This window comes from Mustela nigripes, chromosome 1 (genome assembly GCF_022355385.1).
Source record: "Mustela nigripes isolate SB6536 chromosome 1, MUSNIG.SB6536, whole genome shotgun sequence".
NCBI lineage: Eukaryota > Metazoa > Chordata > Mammalia > Carnivora > Mustelidae > Mustela > Mustela nigripes.
This window is the reverse complement of record NC_081557.1, coordinates 213,831,252-213,845,406: the sequence shown is the minus strand read 5'-3', so window position 1 is coordinate 213,845,406 and position 14,155 is coordinate 213,831,252. Positions and strand designations below refer to the sequence as shown.

At 41.3% G+C, this 14,155-nt stretch overlaps 1 protein-coding gene across 4 annotated transcripts in view; it reads right to left on the bottom strand.

Annotated features, from left to right (window-relative positions):
- CC2D2A (coiled-coil and C2 domain containing 2A) overlaps positions 1 to 14,155 on the bottom strand; it is a 136,520-nt gene that overhangs the window by 19,887 nt on the left and 102,478 nt on the right. For 3 of the 4 annotated variants that reach the window (XM_059381164.1, XM_059381167.1, XM_059381166.1), the window contains 4 exons: positions 11,780 to 11,956; positions 6,634 to 6,837; positions 2,087 to 2,176; positions 414 to 527 (listed from right to left, as the gene is read on the bottom strand). In XM_059381164.1, coding sequence (XP_059237147.1) covers positions 414 to 527; positions 2,087 to 2,176; positions 6,634 to 6,837; positions 11,780 to 11,956 — 585 coding nt within the window. Of the gene's footprint in view, positions 1 to 413; positions 528 to 2,086; positions 2,177 to 6,633; positions 6,870 to 11,779; positions 11,957 to 14,155 lie in introns of those variants that run through there. The other variant, XM_059381168.1, reaches the window with a different exon arrangement.

Here is a 14,155-nt window from a genome sequence, read left to right as displayed (position 1 = left end):
GGGAAACATTCAAATAGTTGCTATCTCCAGTCCAGTGAAAGTAACAGTATTATCAAAATATAGCTGCAGACATTCTTTTCTTTGCTCCTGCGGTTATCTGTTGGGTTCCCCTTTGGCTGCTGGTTAGTCCCAGATGCCTGAGGAAGCAGTGGGCGTGACAGGAGAGATCTCTGCCCTTGGCACACTTCTTCGGCCCCCCTCATTCCTTAGCGTGAGTAACACTGGATCACTAAGGGAATCCACTGTTTCATGTCTTATCACTGGTTCTCTCTGCCCACCGTGCAATTTCTGGGCCACTTTCCTTGGAACTCAAAGCACTGTTATGCAAATGGGTACTGTTCATAATCCGGAACCCAACACAACCATCTTAGACAACTACACTCCTCTGTTGGAGCGAGCCTGCATGGTTTTACCTCAGGAATTGCACTGCCCATCATGAGCCAGGCCTTCTTCCCCAGAGAGAGAAAGTAATTACAGAGTAACACTGCGTGCTCTTCTTCGTCTCCTGCCAGGAGATCCAGAAATTGCTGACAGAAAGAAAGAAAAACAATGTTGTGTGGACTGCTTCATTCTGGATTTGCCATACAGGATTTTTAAAAAGTCACTGTTAAACTGAGTGCCTTAAAGTAGAAGACCTATTTAAAAAACCCTTTTTCCAGATTTTGGTACTATGTTCTAATTCATTAGAACAAACCAACGAACATGGTATTTTCTCTGACACTGATGACATGGATTTCGAAAATCGACATGATGGGTGAGGGAGACAAATGTCAAAGTTTTACTTTTTATCTTGAATTTATATATGATAGCTCACTGTGTGCTGAACACTTTTTTAAAAGCTATTTTTACAGCAGGTTTAGATTCACAGCACAATTGGAGGAAAGATATCCCATCCACTCTTGCTCCCGCACATTATCAGCCTCCACTCACAGTAGTGTTACGACTGTTACAACTGAGAGACCTACACTGACACGTCAGAATCACCCGAAATCCACAGCTTACAGGAGGGCTCACGCTTGGTGTTGTATAGTCTTTGGGTCTCAACAAATGTGTAGTGACATGTACGCATTACTAGAGTATCACAGAATATTTTCACAGCCCTAACAATCACTTGTGTTATGCCTATTCACCTCTCTCCCTCCCCTGCTCCCAAATTGTTTTAAAACCATTGCATGCACGAACTCATTTAAACCTAGAATAAACTTCTGAGGGAGGTACTCCTCTTCCCATTTTATAGATGAGGAAGTGGAAACACAGAGAGGTGAGGGAATCTCTAGGGAGTGGAAAAGCCAATCTGGCTTGAGGGCACATGAATATTCTGTTCTTCCCATATTTTCTTTAGATGTCTTGAGGTTGTGGAAATGTTACTATAATATGTTAACGTTATGTTACCAAAATATCCCAGGGAACAACAAAAAAAATTAAAGTGTACTTAAACTTCTTTGGTTTGGAGCTATCTTTCAAAAGGAGTTGTAGGATATTGCTTAATTTTATGTAAACACAGTACCACATGAGATCCAGAAGCAGAATGACTACCTGTGACAATATATGTGTTTGTTTCGTAGAAGATCCATGTGGATGTTACGTAACATACACAGAATGTGAATCCCATGAGGGCAGAGGCCATGTTTATTTCGCTCATAGCCCGAATTTAGTACAATGTCTGATATGTGGTAGGTGACCAGGAAGTACATACGAATCAATAATGACATCATGTGCCTTAAGAAGCCCATGAATTATGGAATATGTGAGTTCCATGTGTAATATGGAGCATAATTTTGATTTTTTTAAGTGAATAAAGCTGGGATATTGTTAAGATAATACTCTGAAGATACATCAGTGTTATTAAGACATCTGAAACATTTTTTTATTCTTTGTGGAAATGTTTTTTTTTTCATTTTTGAACTTGGTCAAATGGAACCAGAAAGAAAAAAACACATCAGAATTTAGCTCAGTCTGCTAAACAGATGACCAAATGGATTTTCATAAGGACTAATGAACATGGCAATTTAAAATCACACAAGCCCTTGGCCCATGTTCAATGAAGTCAGCGCAAACTGTAAATCTGTGAGGAAGAACTACTCACATCGGAGGTGCTCCACAGGTCACAGATGCCGGCAAATGAAACCGTATCAGGCAAGAAAGGAATCAATGACACATATCGAGCCACCAGTTCCTGTTTAAACAAAAAATAACAGAGCAGTTCTTGTTTAAAAAAAAAAATAATTTGTGGTAAAATAGAAAGCTGGATATGCTACCTCATTTCTTTCTTTCTTTTTTTTAGATTTTTATTTATTTATTTATTTGACAAACAGAGATCACAAGTAGGCAGAGAGGCAGGCGGGGTGGAGGGCAGGGAAGCAGGCTCTTTGCTGAGCAGAGAGTCTGACCGGGGCTCAATCGCAGGACCCTGAGATTGTGACCTGAGCCAAAAACAGTGGATTTAACCCACTGAACCACCCAGGCGCCTGCTACCTCATTTCTTTCAAGAAAGTTTCCCGTATCACAGACATTTGTGTGTACAAAATGAAGTGAGCGCTCACCAACTGTTCCCTGAGTGTTGTGTCCACATTATGTCATTTCGCCCTAAGCACACACCCTACAGAGGAAGTCACAGCTAATACCCATCTTTCACAGATGAACACACTGGCTCCTAGGTCTCTTACTTTCTGGTATAAGAAGACTTTTCACAGTCATCTTGTATTTTCTCAAGTTCAGTTCAGAAAGCAGCCATTTCTCCAAGGAGGTTTTTTTTTTTTTTGTAATTTAATTTAATTTAATATTTTTCAGTGTTCCAAGATTCATTGTTTATGCACCACACCCAGTGCTCCCTGCAATACGTGCCCTCCATAATACCCATGACCAGGCTCACCTAACCCCATTCCCCTCCCCCGCCTCCAAAACCTTCAGTTTATTTCTGAGTCCACAGTCTCTCATGGTTTGTCTCCCTCTCTGATTTCCCCTAACTTACTTCTCCTTTTGAGAGAGCAATAGTATTTAGAAACTGAAACCCAGGCATCATTATAGTACAACTCATATTCCTGCAGTTTGTAAACATCTTCTTATTTGTGGCTTTTCATTTCCTTTGTGGTGTTTTTGATAAACCCAAGTTCTCACTGTTAATATGGCCAAATGTATCTTTTTTTTTTCTTACAGCTTGTGCTTTTTTTTCTCTCTTGTTTAAGAAATACTTTCTATCTCAAGTCATAAAGATAAAAATGTCTTCATATTTAAATCCTCAATCTGTCTCTGCTCTTGAGTGATGTGAAGTAGGAATCTATTTTTATTTTTTCAATATGTAAAAATCCATGATTCCAATAAAATTTATGTAATAGTCAATTTTTTCTTTACTCATTTCCAGTCATCGGGTTTGAGTGGGTTAAATTTGAATGGACTTTTTATTCTTTTCCATTTTTCTCTCTGTTATCTGTGTGTCAATACCATTTTACTTTAATTACTATGGTCTCATAACAGTCTGGATATATGGTATGGCAAATCTTCCCACTGAGTTCTTCTTATTCCTCAGGATGTCTTGGCCACTTTGGCCCTTTGCACCATCATACAAATATTAGAATCAGCTTGCCAAATTCCACCATAATCAGTTTTAAAAATCTAGTTTGACAGTCTTTGTTTTTTAACTGACAGTTGAATCCCTTTGCTTTGATTGCGATTGCTAGTAAACATTTAGACTACTTCTACTGCCTTATTCTGTGCTTTTTATTTTTCATACTTTTTTATTTCTTTTTTTTCTCCCTGCTTTCTTCTTCATCTCATTTCATTATTTTATCTCCCCCCACTATGGAAGCTATATGGACTTTCTTTTACTCTTTTAAGTGATTGATTTAGAAATTTCAATATGAGGGCACCTGGGTGGCTCAGTCGGCTGAGCCCCCAACTCTTGATTTTGACTCATGATCTCAGGGACATGGGATCGAGCCCCACGTCGGGCTCCACACTCAGCACAGTCTGCTTGTCCCTTTCCCTCCCACTCTGCCCCTCACCCGCTTGTGTCCTCTCTTTTTAAAATAAGTAAATAAAATCTTAAAAAAAGTAAAAGAAGTTTCAACATGAATATTTAACTTTAAAACTCTTAAAAAGTTAATAAATAGCTTCACTCTCCTCTTGGAAAATACAAGGGCATTAAAATACTCTCATCAATCCTTTCCTGACATATATGCATTTTTTTCCCCCAGGATTTTTGTTTTTATCACAATTTCCCATCCTCATTGCTAGTAGTATTGATGTGAAGACAATGCCTATTTAGGTTTACTCACAAATTTCCCATTTTCCTTATTATTATGCTAATAATCATAGTACTACTATCCTTACTTCTCTTGGATGTAAATTTTTTTTTATAAATTTCTTAACTGAGAATCTTTTGGTTGTAAATTCTCCCAGTGTTTGTGTGAAAGATGGCTTCACTGGATATAAATGACTAGTGTGATGGCTGTTTTCCTCCAGCCTTTTGCAGATATTATTCCTTCTCTGACTTTCATTTGTGCAGCTGAAAAGTCTATTGGTTGAATCACTGCTCTTTTATAAAAAATCTGTTTTTTCTCTCCAGCTGCTTTTAAGACCATCTTTGTAGTTCTCATGACATGCCTAGATTTTAATTCCATTTCATTCATCTTGTGTAGGATATACTGGGCTCTGGATCAGAGGATTGTTGACTTTCATCAAGTCTTAAATTCTTAGCTCTATCTCTTTGAACATTGTCTTTCTCTTTTCATACAGGGTGTCCTGCCTCTATCCTCCATGTCTCTTAACCTTTCCTTTAAATATTCTATTTTTTGCTATCTCTGCTCTATATTCCAAGTAATTTCTTTGCATGCATATTCCAGTTCAAGTAGTCTCTACTTATATTTAGTATTTTGCTTAAGCCAGTTGTCTTCTCATTTTAACTATTCTATTTCATATTTTTATAAGTATCATGCAATATTTTTAATAACTTTCCTATCAGTTCTGACAGTGTACTGTTCCCTGGATTTCTTAAACTGAGTAAACATGTCTGTTTTATAGTATGAATCTGATAATTCCAGTATCTGCGGTCTTTGTGGCCCAATTCTTCAGTGTGTTGTGTGTGTTAACTCTTACCTTCTTTATGGTGACTTATTTCTTCATTGATAATCTTTTATATGTTTGTGTTGGTTGGAACTTTGGAACTTTTTCTGTTTGTTTTTAAGGCTGAGTTTAAAGGGCGTTCTAGAAAGATCTGTGTTTCCTTCTGTCAGGGATTTAGGCGCATTCCCAATAGGGAACACTTTTAATTAAATTTTCAGCTGAAGTCTTTTTTTGGAGGGGGGTGTCATCCAGGCAGTGTAAATTCCAGTCTCAAAAGTGAATAAATACAACTTATTGATTAGGAATTCCCTGGAGAAAGTTTTCTCTTTTCTCTTCCATCCAGGCTGAGACAAGCAAGATTCCTTCTGCAAAGCCGGGTATTTCCTGGGTTACCAACTGTTGACATTACCTGTCAAGAGTCCTAACTCTGTACCTGAGTCTCTGATTCAACCATCCTCCCTCCCTAGCCTGGCACCACATATTACCTCCTTCCCCAACAGCCTTGTGGCCTGCTTGAAGCCCAGCACAAGGCATCAGGAATTACTGGACGACCTCAGAGAAGACATTATTTCAGGCTCTCACCCTTGTGGAATCTGCTTCGTTGTTTCCTGTCTCTGAGTTTTCCCCCTCACCTTAGTTCTATGTCAGCCACAATTCTAAAAATGGTTTAAAAATTTTATTCATCCCTCCTGTGTTCTCTCCTGAAAGAAGTTTTCTGCATATTTACTATGCTAGGAATAACAGAGTGAAGTCCCTATTATGGTTTTTAATAAAAATTGATTGACAAAAAAAGTAACTGATATGTGGAACACGGGCTTTTCTTTTTTGCCGTATTTTTATCTGCAAATAGATATATCATCACCCTGTTCCTAAATTATTATGTTAACAACTTATTAGCAGCAACTACTTCCTAGACTACTCACTCTCTAAAGATAGTTATGGGTTACAGTAGTCACTTAATAAAGCTGTTTAACATATGGCTTCTGTTATGTGTGGTTGTGAGGGAGAAGGTGCTTTGCAGCCATATTTAATGGCCCAGTATGGATGTGGTCTGTGGTGACAGCTTACATGCTTGTACATCCTCAAATCTTGGAAATAATTTTTGCTTCATTTGAAGTCAATGATGCCTATCATATTAACTATAATACTGAATACTTCTCTAACTATAGTAGAAAGTGCATGAGTTCTGAAGTCGGAGGTCTAGGTTTGAATCCCAGAAAATGATGGAGGACTCATAATGAAGGCGTGTTTATATAAGACACTGTGAAAGTGTAAAGCATCTTCCAAATGTTAATTTCCAGAACCCAGTTGAGAGCCAGGGACAGGGTAAGCACCCCACAATCTTTCACTGAAAGAATGAACTAAGGATTACTATTGTCTCTGGTTCCTTCAGACTTTTCTAAAGAAAATGAGCTTCAGAGTAATAAAAAAGTGTTAATCATTTCTTTCACCACTAATAATCTCAATATAGTGACTATCTGAAGTACTAGGAAACATGGTAATTAAGAGGGCAATATATTAAAATTTTAACACATTTTTAGCCGCAACCTTGATGGGCTATGAAACACTCACCGCCGTTGCCTGGGGGCTGTTGGGGCAGGCATCCAGGAGCTCCTGGGGAGGGTTTAAAGGCTTGAGGTAACGGGTGACAAAGACGGTTTTCCCACTGATGTCCGTCACTGTTGTGAGGCACTGGCGATGTGGAAACTTTAAGGCACATTCATTTTGAAACTTCTCTGTTGCTTGAAGCAATTTCTCATCTTCCTGAGAATCAAACTTCAAAAACAAATACTCCATGGAGTTTACATCTGATGACAGGAGACAGAGTAGAACTCGCTGAGATCCCACAGTTGACATGAACTAAATGTGTGGTTCAGGAACTATGATTAAGTGACCCCTTCCCTATTGCCATGCCCTGGAGTCCTAGGGCTTCATTTAACTATATTTATAATCTAAAAATTAGATGGATTCATCAAGTATTTAAAAGATATTGAACAGGATTGAAAGAAAATAGCCAACAGGGAAGCGGTCCTATGGACACTATAGCCATCTACAGAAAGTAAACTCTGATGTACTAATTCTGGTTGAGGAGACCAAGCAGAGGTTTTTCTGTGTATTTTGACATTGGTTTTAGAGGGGAGAGGGGCTCCGAAATCTAACATCTCAAAGGCAGGCTTGAGCAACTCACGTTAAATGCATAACAAACTGACAGATACATGTGGGTGTGTTAAGTTTTAGGGGCGCCTGGGTGGCTCAGTGGGTTAAGCCGCTGCCTTCAGCTCAGGTCATGATCTCAGGGTCCTGGGATCGAGTCCCACATCGGGCTCTCTGCTCAGCGGGGGGCCTGCTTCCCTTCCTCTCTCTGTGATCTCTTCCCTTCCTCTCTCCTACTGTGATCTCTCTCTGTCAAATTAATAAATAAAATTTAAAAAAAAAAAAAAAGTTTTAAACCCATGATCAATGTAATACATAATAGTAATGGGTCTCAGGGAAAAAGGAAACAGAACCAGAAAGACCAAATTTATTATATTTATTCTAAGTAGTTCTCTGATCCAAGATGAGCTACCAGTTTCCAGACTTCTGATAGTAACTCAAAGCAGATGCAATAGAGAAATCTTCATTTGCCTTTAGACACACGTAATTTTCCCCCTTAAAGCTATTGCTAAAAAAGTAGTTTGCAAAAAGCACATATTTAAGTGTTTTTTAACCAGATTTTTGTTGCTTACATAAAAATATACATACGGTTGCTTACATTTCAAAGGGTTTCAAGATAAAACTCATATAAAATGTTATTAGAAAAATTAACTGTTAGGTGGAATTTAGATTCTGGGCAGTGCCTGAAAATATGTATGCTTTGAGAAGGGAAATGCACCCAGCTATCCTTTTCATACTCTGCTTTATTTTCATTTTTTTAGCATTTAAAACTGTCTCCCCCATAGAGCAAGATCAAGATGCCTAGAATCAGGGATTTTGTTTTGATCTTTTTTTTTTTTAATCTCCAGTACCAATTGCACCTGGCACATAGTTCATATAGTGTTTAACAAATGTGGTGAGTGAATGAACAAGTGCACAGAAAACATCCCCTTACTTTTGATGACTTCAGATTGAATCTAGACTATCCCAGCTGTTCTGACTTGTTTCATTGGAGCTGAACTGTGGTTCTGCTTCTAATTTGATTGCTGTCCCCTGAGGGACTCGGATAGAGGTTGTGGGGATGTGAGGCACTTCCGTAAGCCTGCCATATACTCTCACGGGATGCCCCTGACATCTGAATCTGAACACCATCATCATCATCATCACTATAACCACCTACCGCTCGGCACACTGGGACAGAGAATTAAATAAATGAAAAGGGTGAGCTCCGAAGATTTGTTTGGTATGGGTGTATCACAGACTCCGGAGATATAACTGTCACCCCCGAAATAACTGTAATTTTATAAAGATGGAAAATTATGCAACAAGAGTGGCTGAAAAAAGCACCCAGTGAATTCATCCCTGTGTCCTTTAAACTCATTCATTTATCTATTTGTCCAATTATTTGCTGAGAGTCTGAAAGGTTCCAGGCTCTGTGGTTAAAGGAGGATGAAACAGTGCCCTCAGGCAACTTGTAGTCTAGAGGAAAACACTAACAAGCAGTCAGGCACTTAATTATTTGACCAGAGATTCTATGGAGTTAAACACGGGACGCTAGAGGTGCACTTAAGAGGCAGCAGTAGGCACTGTCCAGAAAAAGCAGTAAGAACCCTGAATCAGTCCTGGCTATTGGCCTTCCAGGTTGAAGAAACTGTGCCTAAAACCTTTTTTACCACTTGGACCTGGATGTGCTGTTGTGTATTTTGACTATGTACCCAGTACTTTGGGAGAGCAGGGCCCATGCCTGAATGATCTTGTGTTCCTGTCTGCCCCAAGCATACACAAGGTAAGCATTTAATTAAGTATCTATTAATGGTCATTAATACTTGCTTAGGCCACCATGATGCCGTTTCATGGACTGAAACAGTGATTTATGGAGGAGTGTGCCATTTGGTAATCTAAGGAGTGCCAAGGGAAGGCTAAATACTGGAAGAATTCGGGTTGTTTATTACAAAACAAATTAAGGGCTAACTGACGAATTCTCAGTTTGATTCAACACAGAATGTGGAAAATTCTTAACCGGTTCAATTTTTTTTTTTTTTTAACCGTTAGGTTAGTGTCAGTATTTACAGAAAATTGAACAGTTTCAAAACCTCCCTTTGGACACACTGACAGCTCCGTGGATCAGAAATCCTTGTCACGGCTGCGTGGTCTCTGTAAGCAGCAGCTTATGGATTTTATGGGCTTGGAGACAGTGGAGATGGATCCCAGCAGGCAAGCTACATTCACACCTATGACTTCCTACATTCAAAGCTAACTAAGAATCTCTCTGACAGAATGTAACGGGCCAGAAACTGGACATTCTTCATGGAACTCTAGACATCTGTAGCTCATTGCCCAGGGATTGCACACATAGCAGGACCCATCAGCCTCCGAGTGGCAGGGGACGGAGGGCAGCTGAATAAAAGCCTAATGACTACTGACCAATGAATGTAAAACACAATACCTGGTACACCTTTTTAAGCATGTCACTCATCTATCAGAGGCAAGAAAGAAAAAAGACATGAGAGGAACACTTTATTAACAGAAATAATCTATTTTTAAAAACTTAACTTCCCTTGAGACAACATAAAGTAGGTGTAAGAATTTCAGGTGTTGCTACTGATTCTCTATGAAAATTCCATGAGTAAATCCCTTAAAAAGTCACAGGGAATGGTTCCCGTGGGGTGATGGTGGAGGGAAGATTCTAATCTGCTAATCCTGGAAGTCGCTGATAAGTGGAGAGCCAATTCCAGGTTATGGGCTCTATGCTGTTAGGATGAGAGCTTGTCTCTCCTGCATTATCTTCAGGGGACTCACCGGGCAGTATTTTCTGCTGCTGTGTTTAGGACCTTAGGGTGCTGTCAGTCCACATGCTTCCTCATCAAATAGCAGCAAAGAGCCTGCCCTCGAAATGGGTTTCTTAAGCCCTCTCTTTGGAGGCCTAACGGAAATGCTTCACACAGCCACAGCGGGGCAGTGACATGCCATGGAAGACAGCAGTGGACAGCCCTGGTACCTGCCTGTAGACAGGGCAGGCTACGAGACCTGGGGGACCTGGGTTCAGAGCCTGTTGGGGGGCAGTGCCAGGGCATGCACCAGGTGCTAAGGCAGCCCTGATTTCAGCCCTTCAGCCAGTGGTCCCGGAAAGTGGTTCCAGACTGCTTTCACGGGCTCTGGAAGCTCACCTCCAGATGGAGTGCTTTTCCTTCATGAAGAAGACAGAAACAGCAAAGCCATCTTTTGTCTGGGAGCATTTTTCTGTGTCAGCATGTTTTCTGGCTTTCTCTTGAGTTTATACATAAAGAAAGAACATTAAGAATACATGTTTCACTTCCTAGAAATACTCTGAAACACATATATTCTGCCATGTCTTCTAGAAAACAGATTTTCACAGCATTTGTGACCAAGGCTAGCATATAAAATTAATTTGAATTTCAGCAGATTTATTTTTCCAATAATCCTTGCAAAGGGGAATAGTGGAAGTATTTTTTTCTGTGAACAAAACTGTAACACTGGAAAAGAAACAGAGGAATGTGCTCTTTTGTCCCCCCCATCTCCATCTGAGTCTTAATTATAAAGATGGATAAACTAAAGAAAGAGTCAGCACAAGAATCCACGTTTAGTGCAGTAGGTGACAAGCTGGGTTTACACAGGAATGTAAGCTCCATGGGATTTTTCTCTGCTTTTCTAGGCTGCTGTATCCCCAGTGCCTGAAAAATGCCAGTCACACAGAAGATGCTCAGTAAATATTTATTGAATATATACGATTTCGAGTCAGACAGACTCGTTAGCTCTGCATTTACTGTTTGGGTGAACTGGATGGTTGAGCCTCGGTTTCCTCCTGTCTCAGTCAGAGACCCACCACACAGTATAGCTGTGAGTATTAAGAGAGAACAGGTCTCAAACATCTGACACAGTGCGGAGAACCGAGTAAGAACTCAGTACGTGGTGGTGGTGATTGGATCAGTTTGTAGTATGAACAGGTCATGATCAATGCTCTCCTCCCAGACCAGAGAGGGCAGCACATATCACTGCTGAATAAGCATGTTATGTTAAGGAAGTGTGTACTGGCTGTAAGGGCTGGAAATAGTTGCCAACAAACCTAGGTTCTGGAAACTTTGTTGTAGAGCGTTTCAGAATTAGGGCATTTGTGCAGATGCCTGCGCCTGTCTGAAGGCACTGAAACGAGGTGACCCTGGAAGTCTAGCCTTATAGTGCTGTAAATCGATTCGACGCACAGCCCAGCAAGGGATGTGAGGTCAGATGTGGAGCTCTATTTCGGCGTGCTTGCCGATAAACAGCAAGATAAAAGAGCGGTCTGCTTTTCTCCTCCCATTAAGAAAATTCTTCTAAACCTGATGCATGTTTATGTCTGTCTTGCTTTGCCTGAACGTTTAAGTTGTTGATCAACTGAAGTATCGGCTCAATGGAAGTGCAAATCTGCCGTCTCCCCTTCCATCCATCTAGACTGTAAGAGTAGCGAGTGGGCAGTGTTAGGGACCTCTGCGTGCGCCATGCGGTCTGTGTTTATAAAAACTCCACCCAGCCAGCCCAGCAGCATCTCAACACCAGGCTGTCGATTCCCAAGTGGGGGCAGGGTTACCTTTTCTTGAACCGACTCCCCGGGAACCAGTTGAGGCTCGATGGTAATGAACAGGGTGATGTAGGAGCCTTCACTCAGGCTTCTCACAGAGTCAAAACCCCGCTCGATAATCAGGCTTCGCTCCTTGCTGTAGCCCAGAAGAACAGGGGGAATGTCTATTTTAAACGTCCCATCAATCTGTGAAGAACATATGACTTGGTAAACATCCCAGTGGTTTTCCTGTGAAAGTTCAAAGGCAAGTGCTGGCTCTCACTACCTAGTGAATCCAATAAAGTCTGCTCAGACTGGCATTCAAGGCTCCCCCTCTTTCCCGGCGTGTCTCCCTGAGCTCTCATGGGAAGGGCTCTCTACTTCCCTGCACAGTTCCACGGAGCATCCCCCAGCTCTGCGGGGGGACTGTGACAGCAGGTCACCTGGCTTCAAATCCTGGATTACAGCACGGGTGCCTGAGCTCCTGCCTTTATCAAGAGACAGTAATAGGACCTGTTGTAGGGTGGTTCTGGGTGCTGGATGAGTAGATGTCAGACACTCACAAAACTGCCTGGCAGAAGCTCAGTGCTCAGTGCTCAGTACGGGTGGGCCAGCAGCCACTCCCCCATCCCCCCTCGCAGAGTACTAAGCACTATTTCCAGATCAGATGTCATTTCCTTGAATTATTCCCTTGTCTCCAGCAGCCTCATGTAGGCAGTGTATCTTGCACTTGTTACCGTGACCCATTTTGCCCGACTTCGTAGGTGTGTGCCTATTTATCACTTCCCTCTGGAGACTCTGTCATTTCTCTCTGTGAATAGATCTCTGTATCACCCAGGTTTTGACCACCCTTCTCTGATGTAGAGCAGCGTTTTGTATACACAGCAGGTGCTCAATGCATCAGGTCTGGTGCACTACCAGCCACTTACATAAAATGACCTGACTTCTGTAGAGACTTAAAAAGACAGGACTTTCCACTCTTGCACAGTCAACACAACAATACGTTTATTACGACTGTCTGATGCCACACCACTACTCAGAGACAGAATCTGAAATTCATACGCTTACAGAGAATCCGATTTTCATTTCAGTCTTTACTGGTATTTATGTCTCAGAAGAAATAGAGAGGGAAGTTAAACTTTCAGTGACTGTGTTTTCCAGGAAGGAATTAAGTGACCTGCTGTTTAATTTCCTCCTTACATCGGTGCTTTGCCCCAGAGCCTGGGAGTGGGGGTGGGTGGGTGAAGGGGTGCAGAGAAAAGGATACAAAAATAGGGCACCTGGGGGGCTTAGTGGGTTGAGTGTCTGCCTTCAGCTTAGGTCATGATCCCAGGGTCCTAGGATCGAGCCCTGCATCAGGCTCCCTGATCAATGGCAACTCTGTTTCTCCCTCTACCACTCGCTCTCTCTGACAAATAAATAAATAAAATCTTAAAAAAAAAAAAAAAAAAGGACACAGAAACAAAGCTATGAAATGTGTAGCTGAAATAACTGAGCACATCTGATATGAGACATAGGCTGATGACCCGGAGAGGAATGGGCATTATCTCCAGATAGCTGGGGCATAAGGATTTAAGACAGGGTTTCTCGCCCTGCACACAGCTGATATTTGGGGCCCGATGACTTCTGTGGTGGGGCTGTCCTATGCACTGTGAAGTGTCTGCAACATCCCTGGCCTCCACCCAGGGATGGGTGCCTGGGTGGAGATGCCACTAGCTCCCCCTCTAGTAGTGACCAATGGGTCTCCACATCCTGCCAGATGTCCCCTGCGGCTGCACGGAAGAGCACGAGCTTTGGAGTAAGACAAAATTTCTAAATGACAAATGTGACGAAACCATTCTCAAAAGTTAATATTGAAATGTATAAACCCCAAAGCTGAATGGTTCTCTCTCCTTTTATCAATCTCGTTCTCCAGGGATACACAATGTGAGCATTGTGGGAAGTAGGTAAACACTGAACCCCACTCCACTGTAAGCTTTGGGATTTGAGAAGTGACCTCACCTCTCTAGGCTTCTGTTTCTTTATCTGTAAAATGGGAACAATAAAGCTGACTCGGTTGTTGTGAAATTTAATTGAGGTGACATACAAACTAGCTAGTAATGGCATGCAATATAGTTACTCCTACTGTTATTACTGGGTCAGGGCTTGACTTGCTACGAGTAGCTCCAAACCATGACCTACGAGTAGGGAAGCACATAGATTATGGCATGGTTCAAGGAAGAAATTTATAACACAGCTATGGCAAAGAGATCAAACTGCCTCATGAAGTAGTGAGTTCCCTATTTCTAGAGACAAGCAGAGTATGGATATTACCATAATAAAGGAGATTCATTTATGAGGAAGGGATTGGGAGTAATTACCTCTGAGTACCCTTCCAAATGTGAAATTCAGCAATGCCAAATAACA